This window comes from Manis pentadactyla, chromosome 6, assembly GCF_030020395.1.
Source record: "Manis pentadactyla isolate mManPen7 chromosome 6, mManPen7.hap1, whole genome shotgun sequence".
In the NCBI taxonomy this organism is placed as follows: domain Eukaryota; kingdom Metazoa; phylum Chordata; class Mammalia; order Pholidota; family Manidae; genus Manis; species Manis pentadactyla.
The window spans coordinates 110,853,503-110,867,186 of record NC_080024.1 but is presented as its reverse complement, the minus strand read 5'-3'; the positions used below and the strand labels follow the sequence as shown (position 1 = coordinate 110,867,186).

At 43.6% G+C, this 13,684-nt stretch overlaps 1 protein-coding gene across 7 annotated transcripts in view; it reads left to right on the top strand.

Moving 5' to 3' along the window:
- The window catches only part of PTPRM (protein tyrosine phosphatase receptor type M), an 895,627-nt gene that overhangs the window by 867,308 nt on the left and 14,635 nt on the right, over positions 1-13,684 (top strand). For all 7 annotated transcript variants that reach the window (XM_036880717.2, XM_057504052.1, XM_057504051.1 and 4 more), the window contains 5 exons: positions 611-784; positions 1,769-1,900; positions 5,322-5,447; positions 7,223-7,386; positions 13,491-13,626. In XM_036880717.2, the coding sequence (XP_036736612.2) occupies positions 611-784; positions 1,769-1,900; positions 5,322-5,447; positions 7,223-7,386; positions 13,491-13,626 (732 nt within the window). The remainder of the gene's footprint in view (positions 1-610; positions 785-1,768; positions 1,901-5,321; positions 5,448-7,222; positions 7,387-13,490; positions 13,627-13,684) is intronic.

Below are 13,684 nucleotides of genomic sequence, written 5' to 3'. Positions count from 1 at the left end.
TTGGGGCTGGATAATTCTCTACTGTGGGAGGTGTTTAGCAGCATCCCTGGCTTCTGCCCACTGGATACCGGGAGACCTCCACCACACCAGAAATGTGTGCAGACATTGCCAGTGTCCACTGGGGGCAAAGTTAGCTGGTTGAGAGCCACTGATCTAGCAGAGCCATTCCCCCCTCTGCAAGCAGGCCTCACACAGCCTCACAGCGTAACTTGGGTGTAGCCAAACCAGGCAAGCTGCATTCCTGGTACTTGTCAGGCAAGAGTTCTTCATTGTGTCCCCCATATTCAGATTTGGCCTAAATGTACCTGACTCTAGGCCAAACTCTACCCAGCTTAATCCCAAGTGCCCAGATAGCTACCCCTAGGGGGACTCAGTGGCACATAATCCTCCAGATCCACAATGCCCCATATGTCTGGTGGGCACTATCTGTGGACAAAATCCAAGGACAGAAAAGAGAAATAAAAATCTAACTGTGTAAGTGAGGGGGTGGGGGAGGCAGGGGAGGGGACTATCTTAGCAGCTGCAGACAGCTTGGACCTTGTGAAATGTGGATGTGAAACAGCGTGCTATCCCACATTCTCATCCTATGTGCCTGTGCCTGGCCATGCAGACCCTGAACATGGTAACGCCAACGCTGCGTGTGGAAGACTGCAGCATCGCGCTGCTGCCCCGGAACCATGAGAAGAACCGGTGTATGGACATCCTGCCCCCAGACCGCTGCCTGCCCTTCCTCATCACCATCGATGGCGAGAGCAGCAACTACATCAACGCTGCCCTCATGGATGTAAGCTTGGCGTCCTCACAGGGGTGGCTGCAAAGGTGGCCAAGTGTGGCTTGAGTCTTCTTCAACTCCTCTGCCCTTGCATTATTTTTTTTAGATACAAACTATTTTCTCAACAAAGTGCACTTCAGATCCCACATATGTTTTAGTGTCAGAGCCAACATTCTGGGTCTCTCAGAGACCACCAGTGCAGAAGTACTGATAAATGAAACATGTCCCAGTTACCCTCTGAGCACTTAAATTTTTAACCTGCTGGCCAGAGAGCAAGAGACAGCTATTAAGTCACCAGAGCAGTGAAGTGGGATAATATGGTTTGCAGCATTATTTTAGTTCCCTTTCCTCCTAATTTAGGCAGTAATTAACATGGAGAAGAAACTGCCTGTCAGGACAGATACTACATAACTCATTACTTCCTGTCATTCTATTTACTTCTAACTGAATGAACATTTTGCTATTCAATTGATGGAAAAAGGGAATGGGTATTTTCAATGTTAATACAGAAATTTTAATTCTATTGATGTGATATCAGTAAAAAGGTGCTTAAACTTGTTTGAAGCTCTCTGGCGTTATAAAAAAAGCATGTGTATCCTTTTGTGGGAGGAGAAAGTAATACCATCACACATATAAATGACAAGTGAACAGATTTTAGGAAATGCAGAACTACTTTAATTATGCATATTTCAAAAGCAAAGTTAAATTTTCTCCATTAAAATCATTACATATAGGGCTGATTGCCTTTCTACCAGAAATATCAAAAAATGTCTGAGATTAACGATTACATTTCCTTTGTATCAGAGTGAGAATATTTTATCATTATCCTGTAGATAGCTTATATTTAGTCTACTTGGCATCAAAAATAGTGACAATTCAAAATTGTTAAATATGTTCATGTTTTGTGTCACAAGTTTTCATGTGTACAAAATAACTTAGCTTCCTCCCCTCACATTTTCCTGTGTATATTTGGATCTTTCTTGTTTGTGTTTGCAGAGCTATAAACAGCCTTCGGCTTTTATAGTCACCCAGCATCCTTTGCCAAACACAGTGAAAGACTTCTGGAGGCTGGTCCTGGATTACCACTGCACGTCTGTAGTTATGCTAAACGATGTGGATCCTGCCCAGGTGAGACACGTGTATTACTATGGTGTGAGCTCGTGGTTGTGCTCAGGAGCATTCACTCTGTCTGCACAGTGAGAACGTAGGCCCTGGTGCCAGGTCACAGTACCGGGTGAGGGGTTGACAACCAGAGATGCTGAAACAACCAATGTCTAAAATCAGATGGAAGCAGTGATTGGAGCAGAAAGTAGTCTGAACCCAGAAGACAGACTGAAATCATGGACAGTGGATGTGACAGAGCAACACAGGGTCAGAAATTGGGCTGTTCCCAAAGGATGGGAGTGCCAACTAGAGGGAGACAGGGGGCAATAGCAGTCAGAGCAGAACAGGAATGTGAATGTCTCAGAGCTGAACCCATCGGCCAGAGCCCCAGGGAGCCATGGGGAGAGGACACCGACGTCTGTTGTGGGCCCAGATCCCACCTGGGAGCGTCTGTGCACCTGCTGGCTCCACTCACCTTCAGCCTGCAGCTAGAGCGTCATGGTGGGGTGACAGCAGACACCCACAAGCAGCTCTAAAAGACAGCAATTACTTCTACTGACTGTTTGGTAAAGATATTAAAAAAGAAGTAAAACAGACTTGAAGACAAGAGAAGCTCAGAATAATAAATGGGGCTTTTGTGTAGCTCCCCTTTTGAAATATAAAAAGAGAAAGAATCAGACAGTGATGACTCAATATTCATAATATGGTTGGAAACATTTTCTTCAAGGGAGTGGTCAGGTGGCCTTGGCACAGTGGCCTTTAGGAGCTGAATTTTCACTTTAGGGAATGACCATCCTGGTCGCACACTTAACTACCACGACAGAGGGCACTACAGGATGTTCAAACTCAGCATGCTTTCAGAATAAACATGTCCTGGAATTGAATTAATTTTCTATCAAGTAGAGACAACTTCTTTTAAAAAAAAAATAGAAAAAGAGATCCAAAGTGTTTCAGCATCCAAACTTGACAAGATTTTTCCTTCCTAAAGTTCATTTTATTATTATCATCAATCTTCCAGAAGTTCCATGGATAGTCACTTCAATTCTATAATGTTTTTAATTATGGTTGAGACACTGCATTATATCGTTAAGCCTCTAAACTGAAAGCTAGTAAATGAAATAGTAATGACAATCCTTGTCCTCATCTAGTCCTTTTTGCTTAAGAAGCTTAAATAGTTTAAAAGTCTTCCACACTGATCCCCTACAAAGGATAGATTACAGCCATTTATAAAGGAGAGCAGACACCACAGCTCGGGGAACTTCAAGACATAGCTCGAAATAGGGCCCAGGCTCCTGACTTTCCAACTCAGAATGCCATGGGCTAAATTTCACTAATTCAAGATCCTTCATCATATGTAGTACTAGGATAAATGATGATTCTCTCTCTTTATAATTACTTTCTATGCTAATGTGAATCCTGAAGTGTAGTAATGAGCTTTTTTTATAGTAGTAAAGCAGACATTTTTGTGTGTTCTTTGTGAAACAACAGTGTTTGAATTCTAGAACTGCATTCTAAACCCAAACCGTCTGGACTCCAACCATGTCTTGGCTAAGCGGGGGTAGGAGAGACAGAGACTCCAGTTCCATTCGGCAGACAGAGCTGATTTTCAGAGTGAGAGAAAAGAGGCTCCTGGGATTAAGTCTTTTAGAGAACACTAAACTGAGCATTTGAACATAAAGTATTTGCAGTTGTACAAGAATAGCACTCAACTATTTTAAGTATTTATAGGTCTGGTTCATGGACGTGTTATGCGCCATTTAAGCCATTTTCTACACGGTTTACTTGGGCAGAGTGCAGAATGCAGTGTGCGGAGAGCCAAGTGCTGGCATGGACCATTCTTATTTCTCGGGTTTAAGTGGCAGGCTTTTGATCAGGCCTTGGCCTGAGAAAGAAGGCAAAAGCAAAGCTAGTTAGGAGAAAAATGGGCAAAACAGTTCAAATGTGCATGCTAGGGCTTGTATTACCATCTCAGGTTCCCATTAATTTTAACAGTGGGTACACTTAGTATCAAAAAGACGATAAATATCGGTATGCTATAGTTTGACAAAGCAGTTTTATAACATGTCCCCAGGAAGTGCTGATGAGGGAGGAAAAATTTCATGGAAGCATTATTAAAAAATAAATAAATGTAATTTCTAAAATACCATGGAGTTAGCTACATAAAAACCACCCTTAGTTTTTCTACTTTTATTCTTGACCATAATGTCCAAACCTTCAATGTCTTTATAACTGAGATGGGAGATTGCTGTCTGGGTTGACTGACTGTTAACTGATAAACCACCTGGCAAGCTTAGATATCAGTGAAGCTTTGCTACCTTTGACAATGAGATTTTAGATCTTTTGGAAAATAAAAGTCACCCAAAAAAGGAAATTCAACCAGCAGGTTCTTTTTGTGGTACATCATTCTGCTTAAGATGAGATGACATGTTTTTCATCTGCTTTTGGCACAACAGAAGCAAGTTATGAAATGACGTAGCTCCCTGTAGCCTCACCACAAGCCTCACTCTGGGTCCCTCAGGCAGATCATAAGGATGAAAGTTAGATGCTACTCCCGAAAACATCACTGCATTCCAAGTCCCAAAAGAAATTTCATTTCAGACTTTAAATGCCTATTAGGGTCTCAAGACCTTAGGAGAGGCTTGTGAGAAGATCTTGGGGGTTCTTCTCACCCGTGTCCAAGTTTAGTGTATCTGTGGGACAGTGGCCGAGTGACTCATTCATGAGCCACCTGCCCAGCACCACTCCTCACCACCAAGACATACATCATGTTCATGCAAAATTTCTGGTTACCCAGTATCACCAATACCTGGAGTTTGAGATGCTAGGAAGTTGTGTTTGTAATTAAAGCCACCTTCAGGTCAAACACAAAGCATTTACTCCTTTTATGTCAGGTTTCCTAGATCTGAGCTGGGAGGGTTTGACCCAGAGCATGAAAGTACAACCCAACACAATCAGTGGCCTGTCACAAAACCGCCCTGTTCTCAAAAGCCATCACAGATGCAGTGCAGGCCCAGGCAGGAGGATGGACATTTGGGCTTTAACAGGGATGTGTGCCATCTGAAGTTTCAAGGCTCTCAGACTGGCAGGCAGTGGCATCTCCCCAGGGCCTGATAAGAGTCCCTTTCAGCAGGCAGAAGGATCTCACCATGGGATGTGTTGAATAGCATCAACGTGACCTCCCTGGAAAGCAGGATTGCTCATGGCTTACAGGTGCTTTCTGAGAAAATGAAGAAAAAGGTCCTAGAAGGATAGGTAGAGTTGAGGAATCAGCCAGCAAGAAAGTCCTAAAGTCTACTTGCTGGAAGGAAAAAAAAAAACGGAAAGGAAATGAAGTGAATCAAAGAAGTGTTAAGAATGGCCTGAGTGTTGATAGTGACCTTATCCAAAATGTTAGGAGTAAGTTTATTCTTGTAATTAACCTTGTGCTTCTGTGTCTTGGATTCAGTTGTGTCCGCAGTACTGGCCCGAGAATGGAGTACACAGACACGGCCCCATCCAAGTGGAATTTGTTTCTGCTGATTTAGAAGAAGACATCATCAGCAGGATATTCCGCATTTACAATGCAGCCAGGGTAAGAAGCCCAGCCAACATTGCTTATGTTTTGGTTTCATTATTTTCTCATTTATTGAATATTTAGAGTGCCTGCTTATATCTAATGGGGCTTCCATTCTAATGGGACATAATAATTGTATGTTAGAAAGTGATCAATGCTACAGGGAAAAAAGTGGGGAGGTAGAAAGTGCTCGGGCAGTGAATAGGAGGAAGAGCAAGTCTCTGTCCCAAATAAATGTGCCTTGTGAGCAAAGACGTTACTGAAGCGAGGAGCAGCCATGTGGCTCTGTGTGGAGACAGCTTTCCAGGCAGGAGTAACAGTCAGTGCAAAGACCCTGAGGTGGGGCCTATCCTGTTGAGTTCCAGGAGCAGGGAGGAGGCCGATGGGCCGGAGCACAGGCAGTGAGGGTGAGAGTGGCTGATGGAGCAGTGTGCCTAGCAGGACAGTGGGGAGCTGGTGGGGCAGAGGTTGTGTGGGGACTTTCTGGCCCCCTGCTAGGATTTGGGCATTTGTTCTGAAGGAAATAAGGGGCCATTACAGGGTCATGAGTAGAAGAATCACGTGATATAATTTACCTTTTAAAAGGAGCACTCTGGCCTCTGGGTTGAGAACAAATTGTAAGAAAGACCTGTCAGGAGGCTTATTATAATAATCCTGGTGAAAAGTGAACCCGGGCAGGACCAGCGCAGAGCAGTGGTGGGTGGTAAGAGGTAGAGAGACTCCAATATACTCTGGCGGCAGAGCCGGTGGGATTTTCTGATCCGTGAGTCCCGGGAAGTCATGGGTGGCTCTCGAGATTTTGGTCCTGAGAATAAGAATGATTAACCAAGTACTGGCAGTAACTGAGTTAGGAAAGGCTATGGGTGTAACAGGACTGTTTGGAGGGTGAGGGTTTGAGATAACTATTAGAGGCCTATGTGGAAATATAAAGTAGGCCTTGGAATCTACAGTGGTAAAATTCAGGAGAGAGGTCTGAGCGGGAGACCTAAACTGATGGCATATTGGAATATTTAAAGCCATAAGAGAGGATGAAATCATCAAGCAAGATATACAGGAGAGAAAGGGACCCAAGCACTGAGCCTGGGGCAAGAGGTCTTCGAGAAAGGGAAGCCAAGGCCAGAGCAGACAGGTGGGGAGGACAGAGTGTGAAGAATGTCACAAGGAGAGAGTGATCTATGTCAGATGCCGCTGAAGCCGCAGATTTAGTCCAGGTGGTTTAGCTATGGCCAGATTAAAACTGTTGCTGCTTTCTAACACTTTCTTGGATTCCATTTAATTATGGAATTCCATTTAATTATGATGAAAGATTAATTAACCATCGATACCTTAGCAAGATTCACACCAATAAGCAAAATCACACTAGACTCACAGGGAACACAGCACACTTTATCATGTTGAGCTCACAAACATCTCCAGATTATAATTTATTCCTTGCTTTTAATTTGCCTATAATTAAAGTGAAGCCATTTTACCACTTCCTGAACCATGTGGTCAATGCCCAGACTGTGTGTTATTTTTCACTTGGCTTTTGCAAAATTGTAAGCATTCTTCTGCTTCACTTTTGTCTGACCTGTCATTTAAGACACCTGGTTTGTTATAACAGCTTGAGATTAAAACTCATAACTCTTCAGGCCAGGAGAAGCTTCCTACATGATTTAAAAGCAGGCCTCTCCTTTAATAACATCCTGCTTTGATGAGAAGACCATATAGGCGGGATCAGCCCACTAGGATTCCATAAAGTAAATAATGCCTGTTTTCTTTCCACTCCTTGCTTGGTGCCTGATTCTCCACAGCCCCAGGATGGGTATCGGATGGTGCAGCAGTTCCAGTTCCTGGGTTGGCCGATGTACAGGGACACACCGGTGTCCAAGCGATCCTTCTTGAAGCTCATTCGCCAAGTGGACAAGTGGCAGGAGGAATATAATGGCGGTGAAGGCCGCACAGTTGTGCACTGCTTGTAAGTGCTGAGGTGGAACTCTGCACCTCAGAAAGACCAGGCCAACTCCACTAAAACTAGAGAGGAAATCAGTCAGTCTGGGTGAGAGGAGATGACCAGTCTACTTGTTTAGGGTTTTCTCTGCTTTGCAGAAAAGAAGATAGGCACATTTTACATTTGGGGTGTCACTGCTATAAAAATAAGCCCTGACCTTATGGTTGAGACCCACCCCACCCCCAAAAAAAGGCATGGCTGGGTTCAGTGGACTCCTACCAGCTCATGAGAGCCAGTTAAATTGTGGGGAATTTTCTGAGCTGATTGTTAAATTATTAGTAACTTGAAATCATCCATGGTGGAAGATTTCGGTCATGGACACCAGTAAATGCTACAAATTGGAGCTCCCTCCCTGACTGGCCAAGCTGGTGATGGCCAAGCTGGTTTAGCATCTCACTAGTTGGTAATTCTGTTGGAAATCATGTCAGACATTTCAAAGGAACTGGCTCTTTTTTTCTCTGTAGTTTTCAAGAGAGTTGTTTGTTTGTTTGTTTTGTCTAGGATTATATACTGGGAGGATTTGGTTAAATATAAGGATTTGGTATCTCCAAAGTGTGGTCTACAGGCCAGCAGTTTTAGCAGGTGCTAACATGGCAGACCCTCTGTAGCAGAGCCATGGTTCCCACCCGTGGCTACACACTGAGAGCCATCTGGGAGCTCTAAGAAAAAAATCCATACCCAGGCCACACCCAAACCAGTTAGAAATCTCTGAGGGTGAGGCCCAGACATGAGTGGTTTTTTTCCTAGATTATTTCAGTGTGTACCCAGGGTTGAAAGCAGCTGAATAGAGATTTCCCTGCTTTTCAAAGCACTTTCACCTGCATTTTCTCATTGGTAATGATATGGAACTAATCAGCCAGCTGGATTGGCTTAATGGAGCAGGCAATTAGAAAGTCATGGCAGTTAGGGAAGATGTTTAGAGAATTTGTGGAAAGTTAAAGTATAAGCTTATGTCTCTTTTCAGTGAGGTGTCATTAGAAGCATCCAATGAGATATCTCCCAAAGTAAAGGGAAAATAGTTTTGCTCTGGTAAACCAACTGCCTTGCCAGTGGGTTTCAGCCCCAGACAAGTGCACTATGGATTCAAAGAGACAGAAAAAATGACAGTGAAACACACTTGGGGTGAAAGAGTTTATACCCAACTTTATTCCTATGGTGGCAGGTCAGTCACTAGAATCCCGTCCACTCAGAGCGAGTCTGCAGGCAGCAAGCTGGTCTCTGCCTCTGGGCCTCTCTGCCCCCGCAGCCATCTCAGTTTCTGTCCTCAGCACTGCCACCACTCCAGTCTCTGCTCTCCTGCAGCTGTGCAGCCCTGACGCTGTGCAGCAGCCCAGAGCACTGGGCGGAACTCTTTACATAGAGTCAGTAACGACATATTGCCCACACGTGTAGTAAGCAAGCCCACCAGAGCCAGGTGAGAATCCTGGCCATAGGAACCTTTACTTTCTCCACACCAGCCCTGGTTAAAATGATAAGCTTGGCTAAGGGCCTGGGTTGCTCTCCACGTGGTGCCTTATCTCATGCAATGCCACCCCCAGGGCCTATCAGGCCCCTCCTGGCAACTAGGAACTCCACCCCACCTCTCAACAAATCGAAACATGGCAGTGTCTCATCGCACAGGAAACTGATATTCCCCTAAAAAGAGTCTTCTGAACCTACTCACACGCTCAACCAGAGGTTCCAGTCCTTTGCTCCTCTGAAAGCTGTTTATGAACTTCTCCCCTGCTTTCCCCTTCCTTCTCACAGACTCATTTCATTAAAAACACCTCTACCAAGAAAATGCCAGAAAGGATGGATTAATAGCTCACATTCCATTTTTATTTCTCTAAGTCCAGATAGAACCCCCAATCAGAATAAGATCAGAGGGTTGCCAATGTGAGTTGACACAATCCCAGGAAAGAAATTTGACATTTTAGCTAGAGGTTGTATTATACCTGTTAGACTTGTTTTGAAAAATGAAAATTAGTCTGCGGATACCCATTTCTGTTCCTGGTGTCCAACAGCATCTGTGGCGAGGGGCATAATGCATGGTACCCTCTCTGATTAGTAGCTTCCTAGCAAGGGCCAGGGCTGTGACCCACAGGACTAAGGCAGGCCTGAGGGGAGACACTGCTGCACCTCGTAGAGAAACGTCTGCCACACTCCAACAAGACACAGCTGTGATCTTCACCGTTCCATACGACATCTAAATCAGCGGGCTGTTCTTTACCTGTAGTGGACAGGGGGTGGGCATCTGCCCTTTCTGCCCTCCTGCTGGCCTAGCACCCGTTGTTCCCTTTCTTCTGGTGAAAGAACCTTGATTTTCCTTTGGGAACTGCCATCCCCAGTGCTAAAGTCCCTGTGGTTCCCATGGGCTGCCTCTCACTATCTCAGCACCAGAGTGGGCATGAGACACAGGCCTAGTGAGAAACAACGTTGGATTGACTTGGTATCCTCCAGAACAGGCCAGGAAACAATGCTTTGAACCACAGCTACTCCCAGCCGTTCATCTGTGAACATAGTATTCCGCGTAGCACAGTGCCACCTAATGGCTGTGGGCAGAGCATCCCTGCCTGAGACAGACCTCCAGTGCTGGGATTGAGTGGTTCCTTGAGTCGCATTTTTCTCTCCCAATAAACAAATAGGGGATCTTTTTTCTTTATACATGTCTTCCAGCTAATAAAATCAGAAGAAAGAAATAGAAATAAGATATCACCATTTTGCAACCCTTGAAACTAATGGATGTAGACAGTGGCCATCAACAGCTGCTCAAAGCACTAGGTGAAAAGCTGCTGGGGAAAAGCAGGGTGGTATCAGTGCAAAGACAGAAAACAGACTAATAAGGAGCACAAGAGACAAATCCAGAAACAGAGCCACACCTCAGGGTCACCTGATTTTCAACAAAGACCCCACAGCAACACACCAGTTGCAGAACAGTGGGAAGAGGCCGCCTGCATACCTGGTCTCCCCCTCACGCTACGCACAGAAACAATTTCCAGAAGGATTGGAGACCAAACTGTGAAAGGGAAAATAATGAGGTTTCTAGGACATCTTCATGACCATGCAATAACCAAAGAAATGTTACGCAGGGCACAGAACTCCAGCCGTAAAGGAAAATATTGATAAACTGGATTTCATTAAAGTTAAGCAGTTCTCTTGGTCAGAAGACACCAGTGAGAGTGAAAAAGCAAGACAAAAGGCGATGAATAGTTTTTCAAAACATACATCTGACCAAGGACTCAAAGCCAAGAGGCCTAACTACTTACTACTGCAAGTCGGTGGGGAAAAGAAAAATGACCCAAAACACTTGACAAGAACTTCATTTCTTTAAAAACATAGAAAAGGTACTCGGCATCATCAGGTTTCAGGAAAATACACATTAAAACCACTTCATATTCACCAGAATGGCTGAACTTTTAAAAGAAAGACAAAAAAATAGTAATACCAAGTATTGGTGAAGCTGTGGAGTGTTCCAGTGTACTGGAACCCCAGTACACTGCTGGTAGGAAGGAAATATGGCACAGACATTTTAGAGCCATTTGACAGGTTCTTCTAAAGCTAAATGGAAATGTATTCTCTGAGCTCTTCTGCTTCTGGGTCTGTGCCCATAGAAATGAGTCATATATACACCACAGACATGTTTATAACAGGTTTACTCAGGATATCAAAAACTAGAAACAGCTCAAACATTCATCAGCTGATAGAAAAATTACACAGTATATCCAGTCAGTGGAATTTTTCTGTTATGTAAAAGAATGAATTACTGATACAACATGGATGATTTTCACATAGATAATACTAAGTGAAATAAGCCAAACTCAAAGAGCATACATGCTGGATGATTCCATTTACCCAAAATTCAAAAATGGACAAAAAAATTTGTCACTAAGATGTGAGAACAGAGATGACCTTTGGGGTATGGATGGTATTGATGAGGAAGGAGTAGGAGGAAGGTCTGGGGGCCAATCATGGTCTGTATCTTTATCTGAATGGTGTTGACCTGGCGTTATCATTTGTAAAAATTAACTGAGATATATACTTACTATTTGTGGACATAACCGTGTATATGCTATACTTGATTTTAAAAATTGATTTAGAACTTAATAGTGGACTGATCAGCTGACATTCAAACACAATGATAAATCTTAAAATCACAGAACAACTTGGTATCTTGTGCCTGCTTCCTAGAGAAAGTATACTTTTAAGGCATCCTTATCCCCCCAAAATAATTCTGAATTCTTATGAATCTCTGGGGCTAACTCCCAATTTATAGAAAATATAGGTTTAAACATCCACATGTTAAATGATTCAGAGATGCAATGAATAAGAACAACCCAGAATGTGGGGCTCTCTACAGGAAAAATGACCCCTTTCCTCAATGAATAAACTGCCAAGAAAACAGAGAGAGCAAAGAAGAGCCTATAGTTTAAATAAACTTATATGACATACCAACCAAATGTATAGACTTGGAAGTGGATTTGAAAAGTCAACTAAGAAAATGTCTGAAACAATCTGAGAAATTTGAACAGCAACCAAAAATTTGATTATATTAAAACAGTGTTATTTATTTATTTTAGGTGTGATAATGGTATTGCATTTGTTTGTTTTTTAATCTCTTACCTCCTTGGGGAACTGATTGATTCCAGAGCCGGTACAGGGAAAATATGGGATGAGTCTAGAACATCCTATGGATCCAGAAAATAAGAAAGTGCTCAAAAAAGGGCGGAGACTTGTGAAAAGAACCATCCTGATGGGGCTCCTAATGGCCAAAGCCAGAACAATTTCAGAAACAAAATATTGATACTACTGGATTTTAGCTACAGAATAAAATTCATATCTATAAGTCTAAACTGGCATCAATAAATAATAAAATAAACAAATAAAATTTTTAAATGGTGGAGAAGAGACAGCTCTCTTACAGTAGAATACTGGACAGAGGGAAGCTGAAAATCAATTGGACAAACGCCACATGACCTCTGTTACAGACAATACCCACCAATCAATGAAAAAATCAGTGGGTAAAACTTGAGGAGAAACAAGTTAATCCCCAAATTATCTGTCCCAAGATTTATTAACTACAAAGAGAAAAAAATCTGTCAGACACCCACCATCTTCCTAAGTGATCAAGGCTCACATCACCAGCAGTAAGTCAGTTCAACACACCGTGAGTCCCTCAAAGGTTGCAACACCCCTTTTATGGCTCTCTGGCCACATGAATAACCCCATTTCCAATCCTGAGAAAGCATCAGACAAAATCAAATGAAGGGACATCCTGTAATTATAACGACTTCCTAACTTGTGGATGGGGACTATGGCTACTTTCTACATGAACAAAATAACTGGTCCATATGCCACCGAAGTGTCAAGGTCAAGGAGGACAAGGCAAGACTCAGGGTCTGTCACAGATTGGAGGAGACTTAGGGGACGTGACAACTATATGCAAGATCCTGGATTAGATCCTAGGCCAGAAAAGACATTCGTGGGAACCCTGGTGACATCCAACTAAGGTCTGTCACTTAGTGACTGGTATCACTCCAGGGTCCATTTCCTGGTTGTGTGATGTATCATGGTTATATAAGATGCTCACATCAGAGGACCGGGGGTATGCTAGGGAAATCTCTTTTATTTTTACAGTGATTCTGTTCATCTAAAATTTGTTCAAAATAAAAAGCCTTATTTAAAAAGAGTCCTTAAGTTTCAGAGATAAATAATGAAATACTAATGGGATTTTTTTAAGGTCAAGTCCATCTTTGAACATAACCCACACTCATCACCAGTTTTCCTGGCAGATACTAGACAATGTGTTTGTTCACTGAAAAGGGCTCTTTCAATAGAAATAGGTCAGATGACATAGTCCAGGGCCAAGGCCGAGCTGGGGGAGCATCTGTGCCTATCGGTCATCTCTGGTCTGAACCGAGGACCCCCGCTGAGGCTCAGCAACTCCGTTTACTTTAATTACAAGAACTGGCCCAGGTGGGATGGTCCCCTGGCCCCTGAGGCCTTTGCCCTCGTGCTTCTCTAGGGTTTGGGCAGCCTGTCTCCACAGAGGTGGGAGTGATGCAGTGAAGGCCATCTGATTTCTCCTCCGACAGGAACGGGGGAGGCCGCAGCGGGACATTCTGTGCCATCAGCATTGTCTGTGAGATGCTCCGACACCAGAGGACAGTGGACGTCTTCCATGCTGTGAAGACGCTGAGGAACAACAAGCCCAACATGGTGGATCTGCTGGTAGGATCCCCACTCTGTCCTGCTAAGTGAGGCATTTCCCGGTTAGCCCAAGATGCCT